Below are 12157 nucleotides of genomic sequence, written 5' to 3' on the forward strand. Positions count from 1 at the left end.
ATCTCTCCATCAAAGAGAAGAAAATATTTAGACTTAACCTTTTTTCTTAGATTGAAAGGATGATATTCTCGCTCACTCTATTATTATTATTTTTATTTTTAAAAAATAGATGGGGTGTGATGAGTAAAAGTCGGGGTGCCAATAGAGACTTTCTTTGAAAAATAATTAGGAAATCAGATATATGTTATATGGGTGGCTTTCAAGGGCCAACTTTTTAGCAAACTTTTTGGCAAAACATTTTTCAAAACATGGGTTAGAGGTTTTGGAATGGGCTGATTTTTGGTGAGGATGATCTCTACGGTGAGGAGATCATCCTCACCAAAAATCAGCTAATTCCAAAACTTCTAGCCCCAGTTTACAAGTTGAAAAATCGTGGACCGTCAATTTTTTATAAACTGTTTTTGATGGGGTTAGAAGTTTTGGAATGGGCTGATTTTTGGTGAGGATGATGATGATCTCCTCACCGTAGAGATCATCCTCACCAAAAATCAGCCCATTCCAAAACCTCTAACCCATGTTTTGAAAAATGTTTTGCCAAAAAGTTTGCTAAAAAGTTGGCCCTTGAACGCCCCCCATGTTATATAACCCTTTTCGTAAATATAAAAGGTCTCATTCAGTTATTTCGGCAAAATAAGTAGCTGTTTTAGTAAATATTCTTCTAAAACTTCCCACCACTTCGTGTTCTTGCAGGAAACCGATCTTGCCACGAACTCCAAACCCTAATAGTTCTTCCACGCCCAAACGATCACAGAATTCCTTCTCCTTCATCGCTGATTTCGAAATTCATCTGTTTACTTCTCTGAATCGATAATTCAAAATAAAAAGTTCTGAAGAAAACGTAAATTCATCCACTTTGCAATTTTCAAAGCATAGATCAGAAGGGATTCAGTCTCTGCAATTCAACTGAAGTGGGAGGATTTTCTTTGGGTTTTGATTTTCGATGAGGCCAATCAGGCTTCCTGAACCGCCCAGCGGTTCTTTTGGCATGCCAGAAATCTTTGAAGGAGGGATTTACAGTGTTGTTAGACGAGCGGTTATAATTGGGAATGGTTTCTCTGGTGCGGAGAATCAGAGTGTTGGATTGGTTCGTGCTCTAGGGCTTTCGGAAAAGCAATCGTTATATGTGAGTTTTTTGTTTTTAATCTGCAAATTTACCACTATATTGGGAACAATTGGTTCTTTTATTACCTAGATATATATAGATCGTACTAGGAGTAGTAACAGATAGGAATTCAAACTAAAAAAATAGAATTTCTCTCCTACACTCTACGGAATGGTTATCGGTTATAGCTTATGAGTGTTGATACCACGACTTATGTTGAAAACCCGCCTTCAACTACTAATTACTAAACATCAACTTGCTTGCTTTTGATAAAGGAAGAAAGAATTGTTAAGGGGCAACAAATGAGTATGTAGATCAATGTTGAACAGTTAGTTGGTTAGCGGTTGATACTAAACCATGATTTAAAAGCCGAGTCAATTTTGGTTGGATTTGATTTGCACCCAAATGTTTATCATGGTTGAAACCAAAAGGATATCACCCACTTATAAGAATAGCATAAATCTTATGTTCTTTTTGTGCACCTTTACATTGGCTTAAGCACAAGAGCATCAAATTTGACCGTAGATTTATTTTTCAGGAAAGTTCATAGAAACCGATGTGGACTACGGTGATTTGTTTGTTCTTTAAGGGTACATGGGAACTTGAGAGGTCGGTAAGCTAAATTGTGGTAAAAAGAATGTTGGTCACCAATATTAATCTTGTGATATACGAGTGATTCATGGCCTTGTTGAAGGAGTGAGCTTGCCAACTTGGTGAATCTGCGAGTGTTGATACAAGAAATTTGTCTTCAAAATCCATATGTATTAGAGTTTGTTCACTCACACTGTTCAACTTAGGACTATAGGTGACATGTATGGTTTGCAGCAGGGTAGTGTCAATTTTGCAGAGTGCTTAAAAACTTTTGTCGATTTCTTTGCAACTGAATCTAAATTTGTTGTTTCGAGCTCATGTTAGGGCACATGGCTCTAGATAAATTAATGAATCCGAATAGTTGGTACTATTTGGTACAAGGCACTACTAATTTTTTTTTTTTTTGACAAGGCACTAATGCGTATATATGTACTTATGTACTTATGTAAGTGTTACATTTTTTTCCTCATGGTTAAAAGATTAAAAACAAGAAAGTGGGTTAAAGGAGGTGAAGGAAAGACAATAAAGTGGGCCCCACAAAAATTGTATTTGGATCTTGGACGAGATGTTTATCCTAGCTGGATGGAAGTTTGTCCCCCACAAAAGTGGCCCCTACAGTTGTGTTTTATTATATAGATTTTCTGCATAAGAAACTACTTGGTTCCTTGCTTGTTCAGGGTATTGATCACACAAATTTTTTTCACCATAAAGTAGGCACATTTTCTTTTTAATGATGACAGTAAAAGTTTGGCGTTGATCACATTTCTCATTCTTGACACATGTAGCGCATTACCAGGCCAAGGGGAGGCATCAATGAGTGGCTGCATTGGCTCCCAGTCTCACTGCACAAAAAGTTATACTATATTGTAAGGCGGATTTGTGGTGAATCACGGTTTCCAATGACATTCGGGGGGAAGAAACTCATGCCCCTTTCTTCTGAAAATGGAGGCAGTGTTGGCTTGTCATCTGTTTTAGAAGCTGATGCGAGGCAGCTTGCAACAATGGCTTGTGAAACTTTTGACAAGTATGTATGCTTTGAAATTTCATACATCTATCTATCAATTTTTTTTAATATGAATATCTAGTAATTTTTTTCACCATTTCTCCGTGGAGGGACACAATTACCTTGAAACTAACCTAGTTTTTCATGAATTGCTATATCTCATAATTAATAAAATTGTTGCATGTATTTTTTTTCTGAATAATATCAGTATTGAATTTGCAAATAGAAGAAAAATTAATTGAATTTGCAATTTTCTTGGAGTACATTATTGTTCTCAAAATTAATAACGGAGTGCATTATGTTTTGTAACCTTCCCTCTTGTGGGGTGCGGTGTTCTCTTTTGTATGTTGGGTTGGTCATCTCAACTACCCGCCTTACGTTTTTAATAAAATTCTTTGCCTATCAAAAAAATAAAAGTAAATAATGGGGTGCCAGGATCTTTCATACAACACTGTGCTCAAGGCTTGAATAGGCAACAAAAGCACCGTTATTGGCAATAATGGTATTACCAACATATAGAGGGAGAGTCTCCATAATAAGAGTCATTAAATGACCTTTTTTCCTCAGGTGTAAGAGATTTCAATAGCAGTCAGAGCCAAAAAGATACAAACAAGAAGCCTTCCTTGAATGTTGAGATGACCTAACGAGAATTGTGCTAAAATCATACAAGCCAAGGACTGCAAACAAATTCCGTAGAAGACAGGGCATAACTTGCAACCAAGTCAACACCTACAAACAATCAACTCTCCGCCTACATTACCAAATCCCACCTAAATACAAAATTCTCAAGAAATATCATCCTCGTATTAAGTTTGATCATTTGGGATTGATAATATATTCAAATGGAGTTTACTTTTGTAGAATATAGGATTACCTTATAATGTTTGAACTGCCCAATCTACTTCTAATGTTGTCCATATTGTTTCTCTTGGTGATACCATATAGATATTATTCTAGTGAAGATCTTCACATTTTTCATTTATATCTTTTTGCTAATGAGGTTCTTTAATAGCAATGGAAAATGTCAAGACCCATAAAGAACATATAAAGGGGCGTCGTGGTATCTGAATGTGATTATTAATACTAGTCCATAGAATACTATGGATTATAGTTTCCTCATTCAAGAGAGAACCTCTTGATGCAGACCTAAAGATGTTTGCACAATCAGGAGCAATACTCTTCCTCACACAACTCTTATGTTAAAATTATCAACTCAATTCAATTCAAAACCAAGGTCTAAAATCTTCTTAAATGAAAATGTTCCAACAAATAAACCTACTAGGTCCTACTAACAAAAGCAATCCATTTACTCCTAATTCCAAACCAAGAAAATCAACAGAAGAAATAGCATAAATCTTTCACCACTTTTTTTTTGATAATTCTTCCAATGACTTAAATCCGCTTTTTTGGGTGTGTGCTTCTGTGAAGGGCATGTAAATGCTGGATGATGTGGAAGATCTGACCTCTTATCACACATGGTTATGAAAAATCTTGTCCTTGAATTAGTTAGGACACACCCAAAGTAGAGCATGAATCTTTTCACCACTTTTTGCAAAACGTTGTTCCAATGGCTTAAATGAGCTTTTTTGGGTGTGCTCTTTTGTGAGGAGCACGCAAGTGTTGGATGATGTGGAGGATTTGAATTCTTCACATGCATGTATCACACGTGGTTATGAAAAATGTTGGCCTTGAATTAGTTAGGACACTTATTTGCATAGACTGGTGACAGATGGTATCACTTGAAGTGCAGGCTGCTTCTGTTTCAGCATAACGTGAATGAATTGAGGGTTGAAAATAATGTGACAACCGTCCTTTCATGTGAAATACATAATACTCTGTGCACTGTGAATAGCATCTATGTCATTTTTCCATGATCTTTCTAGGATAATGTCACAAACGTCCATATTGCTAGCATCACATAAACATAATCAATATTATCCAAATTGTATGTCAATAGGGACACTAAATCCTTGAAAGTATCCCATTATTCTCATCATGAAACTTTAGTGAGGGTACCATTGCGCAACTTACTCTATCTCAGAGCAACAATTGATGAGAAGAATGCGAGTTTGACAATACTTCACCGGTATGCACATCTCTTTTCAATGAGCCATCGAAGGCAACCATAACTGCTGGGAAGTAGAATTTTACACCTCAAACATGACACTCTTTTGAGGAGTATGCATTATGATTTGTCGCTTGTCTTAAACTCCATCAAGAAACTCCTGTAATTGTTCTAAACTATGGTAATCGTTCTAAGGAACGATGTTCCTGCAATGATTTTAGGTGTTTTTTTGTGTGTGTATTTTATTGGCAAAAAAATTTCTGGAGCAACACACCAGACATTTTCTCTGTAAAGTAGGTTTTCTTCACACTTGGAGTGCTTCTTTGGCTACTTTGGACTCTGATAGACAACTGTCTGGATTGGCCAAATGGATGTGCATGTCATGCCTATTGTGTACTCCCCGCCATGTACTACAGTTTTTTCCTACAAATTCCAGCCTTCAATTCCCTTCCCATGGAATGGATACCTCTCCCTCAATTGCTCTGTCCATCGAAAGAAATCGATTAGTTTGAAACCTTGTAGTTTAAAATGAAATACATATATAATTTTAATTATAGTATAAATGAAGAAACTTTGAGTAGCAAGTTCACGAATTATGCAAGTATTGTACTTAAATTTTCATTTGTGTTTTTTTTTTATGATGTATTATAGGCCCGGATTTTTAATGCTTTGGTATATTCACATAATTTTGGACCAGTCATCTTATACACAAATTGTATGTGAATTATTCACATTATTCTAAAGTACTCGGAAAATAATAGTTACTGAAATTTTTAATAGCAAAACTGCTCAAACTGCTCCTGAATTTTTGTTGGGTACACCATTCCTTGTTGCAGTTTAGGCTTGATGACAATTTAAGTTCTACCCATCGAAGAAAATTGTAATTTTGATCTCTATCTTGAACTTCTCTAACATCAAAGTTCTATAAGTGCACATGCTTTAGTATCTGTAGCTAGTAGATGCGATACATTTTATAATCTAGTTCTGTTTTTCTTGGCTATCCATATAATTGTGTCATTTTCTTTCAGGGATGGCCCTTTACTGGTGGTTGCGTCTGGCCGGGATACTATCTCTGTAGCAAGTTCCATAAAACGATTAGCACCTGAAAACGTTTTTGTGGTTCAGGTTCATCAATAGAACTTTTTATCCTTGTATATTTTGTATGTGTTTTATTTTTATGTATTTGGAAAGACAGAAATGAAAAACAGTACATTGATTTCTGAGGAAACTATGTATTAAATTTTTGCTGCATGTGAAAATCAGTGTGTAGCCCTTGCTAATTTTTAACACGCTATAATTATCTATGTAACTGAATATATAAATGCTTTTTTTCTGTCATGAGAGGCATCGGGCTCACAAGAGCTTATTAGGGAAATTTAGGTGCTGCTGGGATAAAACTAATTCGAAAATATGTGCTTTGAGAGTTGATTGCATCAGGTGCCTGGAAATTCCTCCAAAACACAAATATGTGTTTTTTTTCTGGTTTGTATGACTATTCCATTTGCTTAAATGCTCCTTAGACCACAATTTTTCCTAAAATATTACATAGATGATAGAATTACTATTTTAACCCATCTTTTTGAAATCCCCACTTAAGCACTTGGATGTTCTAGGCACCAAAGCAGGGCCTAGGTGCAGCTTTTGACAACACTGGGCTAAATGGTTCAGTTCATAATGATTTCCTTTGTAAAGGGAGTGTCTGGCGGTTTTGAAATGTAAATTTACTTCTATATTTTAGGTCCTCTTACCGAACACCAGGGTTCCAGCACTCCAATTGTTTGATATTCCATGGGCAATGGTTCTAGCTAGATTAGCTGGTGTGATATCGGTGGGCACATGGAGCTTGTCTTACAAGTTCCAATGTTGAGGTTGATTCATTGGCTAAGGCTGTTGTACATCAACAATCCTTTTAAACTGGTGGAAGTGGCTTTTTTTTTTTTAGATGAGTAAGCTGGACTTGAACCCACGACCTCAAGGTTGATTTGCATATACAATATTTTTTTTATTATATTCATTCTAAATATAATATGAAAATGTATTTTTCAAAGGTTTACGAATAAGTCGGGATTAAATCGTCAATTGAAAGAATCACAAATTAGTGTCGTGACCTTTTCTAAAAATCGAAGAATTTTGTCACTATGCTGACAACAAGTTCCTGAAATTGCTGGGAATAGCCACATTATTTTGTTTTTTAAAGTTTTTGTGATTCATTTCATTGTCATTCAGTGAATTAATTGTCTCCTTTTTCACATCTTAATCCATCTTTGTATGTTTCATTGTGCTATTTTTATTTTAAAATTTGTACATCATGCACGTAGTTAATACCCAACTGGAACCAGAACAGATTACCTTGGTTTCAGATCCACCTATTTCAGAACCCGAACCATTGTTTATAAGTTCTGGTTCGTTAATATCAGAGCCGACCTGACCTGTTAACATTCTGGTTCGTATTCATGTTTGTTGGCATGAAGTAAAAAAATTTATACAAACATCTTGTTTTATAATTTTTTTGCAGATACAACATCCAAGGTCACATCTGAATAGGTTTGACCTGGTGATTACCCCTAAGCATGACTATTACCCATTGACTCCTCAAGCACAGGAACAAATCCCTCGGTTTCTGCGGAGGTGGATAACGCCTATTGAACCACCTGACAGTCATGTGGTACGTTTCTTTACAATAAAAAAATTCATTTATCTGGGTTTATTCTATCATATTAAAACATCGACCATGATTAGATTGTAGCATACTTTATACAATTGATTGCTGTAAATTTTTCTGAGAGGTTGAAGATTTTGAATCTTAGGTGTTAACCGTGGGAGCTCTACATCAGGCTGATTCTGCTGCACTTCGGAATGCTGCTGCTGCCTGGCATGATGAATTGGCACCTCTGCCAAAGCCTTTGCTTGTGGTTAACATAGGGGGGCCTACAAGTAAATTTTCTTTGCAATTCTTTTTTTTGTTGTTGTTGTTATTTGTAGATTTTAATTAGAATTATAATATTCATTTGCTAATTTTTTGCATCTGACTGGGTTTGTACTGATTTCATTCACATTTTCCCATACCAGACCGAGTTGTACAGGGTTCTCTCACAAGTTATATATGCACACATCTATCTATATATAGATTGGGTTGGGTTCCGGTGACTCATAAAGAATGTCTTATGAGAAAACACCTGATCCCAACTGTTTATATTCAAAATCCAACAGTTGAGATTTATGTGTGTCTTGGTGACACATATTTCGGAGATATTTAGCCCAAGGATAAATCTCAACCATTGGATTTTGTGTCTAAATGGTTGAAATCATGTGTTTTTTCCATAAGTCATTCTTCATGAGTCGAGGGAACCTGACCCATATATGTATAGTAAAACAGGATGGTTGCACCCCCCCAGACTGAGTTGTACAGGGTTCTCTCACAAGTTATACATACACACATCTATATATAGATTGGGTTGGGTTCTGGTGACTCATAAAGAATGACTTATGAGAAAACACATGATCCCAACCGTTTATATACAAAATCCAACAGTTGAGATTTATGCTTATCTTGGTAACACATATTTCGGAGATATTTATCCCAAGGATAAATCTCAACCATTGGATTTTGTGTCTAAACGGTTGAAATCATATGTTTTTTCCATGAGTCATTCTTCATGAGTTGAGGGAATCTGACCCATACCTGTATAGTAAAACAGCCCCCCCCCCCCCCTCTACTTTCCTTTTGTCTTCAATCTTTACCCCACTACAAAGAACTTACCTTGAGGACAACTTCAACTTTATACATTCTCTTTCCTCTTCTCTCCTTTTCCAATATACCTCTCCAACTTTATTGTCTTTCCTCTTCTCCCCCTTTTCTTAATATTACCCCTCCAACTTTATTGTCTTTCCTCTTTTACCCCCTTAATCCTGTAGAGAATGTCTGTGCCATAGGCTATTTGAGGATTACTTTCTTAGGAATATCTTACATAGGAGATTTGGATGACGAAACTCTTGGTAGATTCATATCCAGGTCATCTTGTTGGATGGATAAGGACTTACGACATCTAAATGGCATTGCCATATGCTAACCAACTGAGCTATGGGTCTAAGCCATGGAAGCACTTTGTTTTTTACTTGTTTGCTAGGAAAATGCCGTGCTTAATCTATGTTTATGACTATGTTCCTATGAATAAGAAGCCTCAACCAATTACTTTGTGACTGCACAAATCCATTGTACATTTTTTTCCTTCTCATACTTTTGTGGACATGAAAGGGAATATGAAAGAGGGATAATGTATAGTCATTAATTTCAAGTTAAAAAACATTAAAATATTTTTGTTATTTTTTACTTGATTGTAATTATGTTGATATCCTGCTTCAGTCTCTAGGCACCTCCTCAGGTGCTGCCTCTGCTACAATGGTTTAATTTTTCAAAACTGTGTGCATGCTTAGAAACATTATGATACATGTACAGGTTGCAACTCTCCCTTTCTGCGAAGAAACTTATATGAAAATAATCCTACTTTCCTCACTTTGCCCTTCTTGCCTTAATGGTCTCCTTTGAAACTAGATAATTATAAGGTTATCCGTGTCTAATACTTTATTCATTTTTTTTATAAATATAACAGGACGCTGCCGATATGGTGCTGATCTTGCCAAGCAGTTAACAGGCTCACTGCAAAATGTGCTTGCAAGCTGTGGAAGCCTGAGGATTTCTTTCTCTAGGAGGACTCCTCAGAAGGTATATAACTGCATATAGCAAATATTTTTTTAATCATCCCAATGAATACTAATAACTTTTGTATTGCATTATCAACAGGTATCCAATATAATATTGAAAGAACTTGGTAATCATTCAAAGGTTTTCATTTGGGATGGTGAAGGTAATTTCTATTGTGCTGGTTTCCGAAGGAGCTAATAGAATTTTAATTCTGTACCACCAAGGATTGTGTAACAAGTACTTATGAAAAACTGTAGGGCCAAATCCACATATGGGGCATCTAGCTTGGGCCGATGCTTTCGTCATCACAGCAGATTCAGTTAGTATGTTGAGCGAAGCTTGCGGCACAGGGTATATGCTTTGACCAGAACTACCTCTATGATTGATAACGAATACAAAATCTCTTTCGAGGTTTCAAGGTATAATTATCTCTATTTTTTTTTTAATCCCGAACTTGCAGGAAGCCTGTATATGTTATTGGAGCTGAGCGGTGTACATGGAAATTCTCGGACTTCCACAAGTCTCTGCGGGAACGAGGTGTAGCTCGGCCATTCACTGGTAAAGAGGATGTAAGTTACCAACCTTCTTTAGTACTACTATGGTATGTATAGCTTTTACTTGGCAGGGCATCAGCAATGGAAGAATGACCATTATCTCGAATGGAAGATATAATTTAAGGACTGATGATCTAACAGCATCATTTTGCATAACAAACAAATTTGTCTCACCACATATGTAACATATCCGTCACACGCACACACAAAAATTCTAATGTCACTATTTCATTTACATATTTCTTGGGTTTGAATATACAGATATCAGAGAGCTGGAGCTACCCACCCCTTAACGACACTGCAGAAGCAGCCAGTCGGGTACGTGAAGCACTTGCTGAGCGTGGATGGAGATTGCGGTCTTAGTAAAAGCTTGTTTTATATTTTTTGGTATTTCAATTGGACTCTGCTTGAGTTGCAACCTTTGAGCTCCAGGGTTTTATTATAGCTTTTACATACCAAAAAGAAGTGCAATGAGCACGGGAAAGAAAAAAACAAGAAAAAAGAAAAAAGAAAAAAGAAAAAAGAAAAAAAAACTGTTGAATATGGTTCCATGATATTTACAACCAACACAATTCTGTTGGATTTTGCGGTGTAGTTTCAAGAATAAAATAGCAGCAATAGTAGCAGCTTGGTTTTGTAAAATAGAAGACATGTGCTTCACTGCGTTTATGTCAACAACACATTCTTATCGAAACTTATTACTGGCTTGTTACTGTTTTGCGCTTCTGTATTATTGTGGTTAGTGACGATATGAGGTTTATACTTCTTTGAGGGAGGACATGAAGAAATTATTAGTGGAATAATTCCAGTCATTTGGATTATTCTTTATAAGGGGAAGTAAAGTAAGGCAGCCCAATACAGAGTTTGGGTATCGCCTTTGAATTCCATTAGAGCGCTTTAATGATTAGAGTGTGGGCCAAAATCATTCCATCAATTCATCTTAATGGTGATCAGCAACTCTTTTGTCGCTCAAAAGTTGGGGCGGGGGGTGCATTTAGCAGGAACACTTCTGACTTGGATCTATTAAGTAATTTTCCTTACTTATGGGTCATAAAAATTCAGATCCGAACCCCCTCAATCATAGATCTTTTTATTAGGGATACACAACTGCATATATTTACGTTGATGTGCAGTTGTGTATCCCGAGAAAAAAAGATCTGTGGTTCTTGCCCATGCCACATCAGGGAGTGTATGATTAGAAAATCAGACTCTAAAAAAGTTTCCTTAAACCATTATAGAAAAAATTAACTCTTAATAAAATTCTAAATCTCAGACTTCACCTAATTGAACTCTAATAAAATCATTTTTAAGCTAATAATGATCCTAAAAACTAACCTCCAACTCCAATTAATATGGAAAATAACACCCCATATTTTTTTCATCACCCTAAAAGCTCTTTTGGAGAGCTCTCGAAGCCAAAAATTGAAGTTCCAAACTACAATAAACAAAAATCTTTCACCTTCTCATCATAGAAATCTTTTTAAAAAGGCTCGATATACCTAGCAACACTCAAAAAATCACTATAAAGGTCAAGCTCTAGATCAAATTTGATTCCTGTGACTTGGCTCAAGAACGGTATAGATCAAAGAAGGATTTTGAGGAAATCAATTGTTGCAATCACTTTAGGTAAGATGTTCTAATATTTTGTCTTGAAATTTATGTCTTTTACAATGTAAATATCCAAGGCATAAGTAGAGACTAAAGGCCAGTTTGTTACAGAACAGGATGGATTGGCGCTTAACACCTCTCAATCCCATAACTTGATCCTGAATCTAAATTTAAAATCATAGACCTCACCCTTAGTTTCATACAAGATGATCTCCCATTCTTAGTTTGACTCAAGAATACAAGATGAGGTGCTTGAAGTTCATGATAAGCTTCCCTCCACTTCGAGTACTCCTCCTGAACCTCGATCTTCACAGATGCCCTGATCTCTTATGATCACCCCCAACAAATAGTTACTAGCATGTCCTGAGAAAATGTTAGAGGAAGCATCAGAGTGCAATCATTCAACATAATGTCTGTTGTGCTAGTTTTAAATCTTGTCCAAGACCAAGTTGATTCGTCTGATACGTCTTGGTATCATCCATGAACAAGAAGGATAGACAAGTCAAATGTATCGGACAAGATTTAAAACCAT

General features: G+C 36.1%; 1 protein-coding gene across 1 annotated transcript; it reads left to right on the plus strand.

Moving 5' to 3' along the window:
- Window positions 1-623: 623 nt before the first annotated feature.
- Window positions 624-10729, plus strand: ELM1 (fission ELM1-like protein (DUF1022)). Its single transcript, XM_086450661.1, has 10 exons — window positions 624-1123; window positions 2479-2717; window positions 5790-5886; window positions 7277-7426; window positions 7569-7695; window positions 9372-9484; window positions 9563-9626; window positions 9721-9814; window positions 9924-10032; window positions 10279-10729. Exons 1-10 carry the CDS (start codon window positions 941-943, stop codon window positions 10378-10380), a joined length of 1278 nt encoding a protein of 425 aa, XP_086306787.1. The 5' UTR covers window positions 624-940; the 3' UTR covers window positions 10381-10729.
- The last annotated feature ends 1428 nt before the right edge of the window (window positions 10730-12157 follow it).

The sequence above is a fragment of the Akebia trifoliata genome, chromosome 8 (genome assembly GCF_017979445.1).
Source record: "Akebia trifoliata isolate Shusen 1 chromosome 8, ASM1797944v1, whole genome shotgun sequence".
Classification (NCBI taxonomy): domain Eukaryota; kingdom Viridiplantae; phylum Streptophyta; class Magnoliopsida; order Ranunculales; family Lardizabalaceae; genus Akebia; species Akebia trifoliata.

Excerpts from the sequence above, each read along its gene's own strand:
- ELM1 (XM_086450661.1), top strand. The coding sequence starts at position 941 with ATGAGGCCAATCAGGCTTCCTGAACCGCCCAGCGGTTCTTTTGGCATG. Across the intron at positions 2,718-5,789 it reads GCTTGTGAAACTTTTGACAA|GGATGGCCCTTTACTGGTGG; the intron begins GTATGTATGCTT and ends ATTTTCTTTCAG. Across the intron at positions 10,033-10,278 it reads CATTCACTGGTAAAGAGGAT|ATATCAGAGAGCTGGAGCTA; the intron begins GTAAGTTACCAA and ends TTGAATATACAG.